This window comes from Limulus polyphemus, unplaced genomic scaffold, assembly GCF_000517525.1.
Source record: "Limulus polyphemus unplaced genomic scaffold, Limulus_polyphemus-2.1.2 Scaffold2733, whole genome shotgun sequence".
Taxonomy (NCBI): Eukaryota; Metazoa; Arthropoda; class Merostomata; order Xiphosura; family Limulidae; genus Limulus; species Limulus polyphemus.
The window spans coordinates 53,477-56,750 of NW_013668343.1; the positions used below are offsets into that span (position 1 = coordinate 53,477).

At 40.5% G+C, this 3,274-nt stretch overlaps 1 protein-coding gene across 1 annotated transcript in view; it reads right to left on the reverse strand.

The window, feature by feature from the left end:
- LOC111087843 (membrane metallo-endopeptidase-like 1) overlaps positions 1-3,274 on the reverse strand; it is a 62,307-nt gene that overhangs the window by 3,829 nt on the left and 55,204 nt on the right. Inside the window, exon 2 of the mRNA XM_022395962.1 lies at positions 1,323-1,456. Coding sequence (XP_022251670.1) covers positions 1,323-1,456 — 134 coding nt within the window. The remainder of the gene's footprint in view (positions 1-1,322; positions 1,457-3,274) is intronic.

The window sequence follows — 3,274 nt, forward strand, 5'->3', positions numbered from 1 at the left end:
TAGAGGGAAGGCAGCTAGTCAATACCACCCACCGCCAACTTTGTTGTTGAATTTCGCGAAAAGCTACACGAGGGCTATCTGTGCTAGCCTTCCCTAATTTAGCAGTTAAAGACTAGAGGGAAGGCAGCTAGTCAATACCACCCACCGCCAACTTTGTTGTTGAATTTCGCGAAAAGCTACACGAGGGCTATCTGTGCTAGCCTTCCCTAATTTAGCAGTTAAAGACCACCCAGAACCAACTCTTACGCTATTCCTTTATCGACGAACAGTGGGATTGACTGTCACATTATAACGCCCCCACAGCTGAAAGGACGAGCATATTTGGTGGGACGGGGATTCGAACCTGCAGACTGCGAGTCGAGCGCCCTAACTACCTGGCCATGTGAAGAATATCCGATCCCGTGTAGTTTACGTTAAGGTAAAAACTGACAGAACCGGAATCAAATATTACATTTTTTCTTCCCCTTTATTTAAACTTTATTAAAATTAATACGTAAATTTTAACAATGGATATGCAAGAAATCTGAGTGAAAATTAGAAAAGGAAACACGTTGAGATAGTGAGCGTAAAAAAATGAAATGTGGCTAATTTCTGTGTTTTGAAATAAATATAAACACGCAATCAACTACAGGGCAGTAATGGTCAGATAGGTAACAGGTATAGCTTTCTCTAATCAAGTACATGTCGAACAACCAATAGAGATTTGAGGTTATCCCGAGAGGAATTTTTAACCTCATGTTTTAACATTAGTGAAAGATAAGATAATACTGATTATTTTTTGGGATGTTTTGTTTGATTATTACCCTTGCCCAGAAGTGGGGGGTATTGCATTTGGGTCCGTATGTATGTATATCTAAAAAATAATAAGCCGATTTAAGTGATTTTTTTTACAGGAGATGGTGTGTCCCCATAGGACAGTCCTCCCCAAATATGATCAGATATAATTTCAGGAGCACATTGAAACCAAAAATTGATGACGAGGCGAGGGTATGGAATCTCTGATTACTCTTGTTGTTATGTCCAAAGTTACACGATGTACTATCTGTGTTCTGCCCATCATGGGTACCCGATATTTAGTGCTGTAAGCTTACCGCTGAGCCACTTGAGGATGGACAATATCTTGGTGGTGAGATAGGATTAATACTAACAGCCAAACCAACTTACCAAAACTCCACAACATCAAACAGCCACTCCCTGCCAAACCAACTTACCAAAACTCCACAACAACCAACAGCCACTCCCTGCCAAACCAACTTACCAAAACTCCACAACAACCAACAGCCACTCCCTGCTAAATCAAGTTGATAATTAAGTGAACTTACCCACGTTTCTTTGGTACTGGAAACCAACAACAGCCAAGGCTACAGCCATAGCCAGAAACATGACGAGGGATACTGCCGTCACTCCACATAAAGTCCTCTCCAGACGGCTTCGTCTGTTCCACCAAGGCGGATTTCTGTGAAAATCGGAAAAACGTGAACAGAGACGTTAAATTACGTAGTTTTGGTTACTTACAGACTTTTATTCTATGTAGGTATGGACGAGAATTTCGAAGGATAAATCAAGACGAACAGAACAAAATAACTTCAGTCGTCCAACAAATTACAGAATTTGTAATGAAGAGAGAGGAAAAAAACAGTAAATTATCAAGCACGTGAATCATAGACTGGATTATTTACAAGAAATTACAAAATTTGTAATGGAGAGAGAGATAAAAAAAACAGTAAATTATCAAGCAAGTGAATCATAGACTGGATTATTTACAAGAAATTACAAAATTTGTAATGGAGAGAGAGAGAGAAAAAAAACAGTAAATTATGAAGCACGTGAATCACACACACTGGATTATTTATTGCAGTGAAAAACAAAAAACATGAAATTTGTTTTCGGATATCCGTGCAAAGCTACCGAGGAGCTATCTACATTAGCCGTTCCTAATTTTAAAGTTATAGAGTAGAGAGAGAGGGAGGGGGGGGGCATCCACCACCAGCTCTTGGAATGTTCTTTTCTGTCAGAATAGTGGGGGTTTTAACGTTAATTTATAAGGCATCCATTACTCAAAAACAAATATCGCAATTTTTTCGGATTTTATTTATTTTTGGCGATAACGGGACGCAACCGTCGGATCCACAGTCCGGCGCGCTAATCACTGGGCCACGACTGGCCTGGAATGAAGTGAAAAACATACGAAACTAGTGTAATAGATTCGCTATCTAGTTGCAATAACTCGCTGATTGTGGTTTCCGTTGTAACTAAATCCAACAATGTGAACCCTCTACCCAGCTTTCATTGTATGGTAGTATTACATCACCCGACTAAATCCAACAATGTGAACCCTCTACCTAGCTTTCGTTGTATAGTAGTATTACGTCACCCGACTAAATCCAACAATGTGAACCCTCTACCCAGCTTTCATTGTATGGTAGTATTACGTCACCCGACTAAATCCAACAATGTGAACCCTCTACCCAGCTTTCATTGTATGGTATTACGTCACCCGACTAAATCCAACAACGTGAACCCTCTACCAAGCTTTCATTGTATGGTAGTATTACGTCACCCGACTAAAGCCAACAATGTGAACCCTCTACCCAGCTTTCATTGTATAGTAGTATTACGTCACCCGACTAAAGCCAACCCTCTACCTAGCTTACATTGTATAGTAGTATTACGTCACCCGACTAAATCCAACAATGTGAACCCTCTACCTAGCTTTTCTGATATAATGCAAGATACACGTGTGCTAAACGCTTCGTTGTTTCAATACAGAAGTTGGTTCTAGATGTAGAATCATGTAAAAGTCATGTCAAATCACAGATGTAAAAATTATAACTAGTTCATGAGGGTATATAAAAAAGGATTTCAGATCTGTATTGCGTTTGCCACATGTCACTGTTCAGGTGGCATATCGTTCAATACACACATGCGCCTTCAGGTACTGGTACTAACAAGCACCGAATATATATATACATTTTGCTATGTTTAGCTTTGTATTAATTTTTGATCATGTGCAGGATTTTAGACCAAGATGCAGAGGGTGGGGGGCAAAAATGTCTGACTTCATTATTGTGAATGTCGTGTGGAGGGGAGAGGAGTGGGGGCAACAATGTCTGACTTCACTATTGTGAATGTCGTGTGGAGGGGATGAGGAGTGGGGCAACAATGTCTGACTTCACTATTGTGAATGTCGTGTGGAGGGGAGAGGAGTGGGGCAACAATGTCTGACTTCACTATTGTGAATGTCGTGTGGAGGGGAGAGGAGGGGGGCAACCAT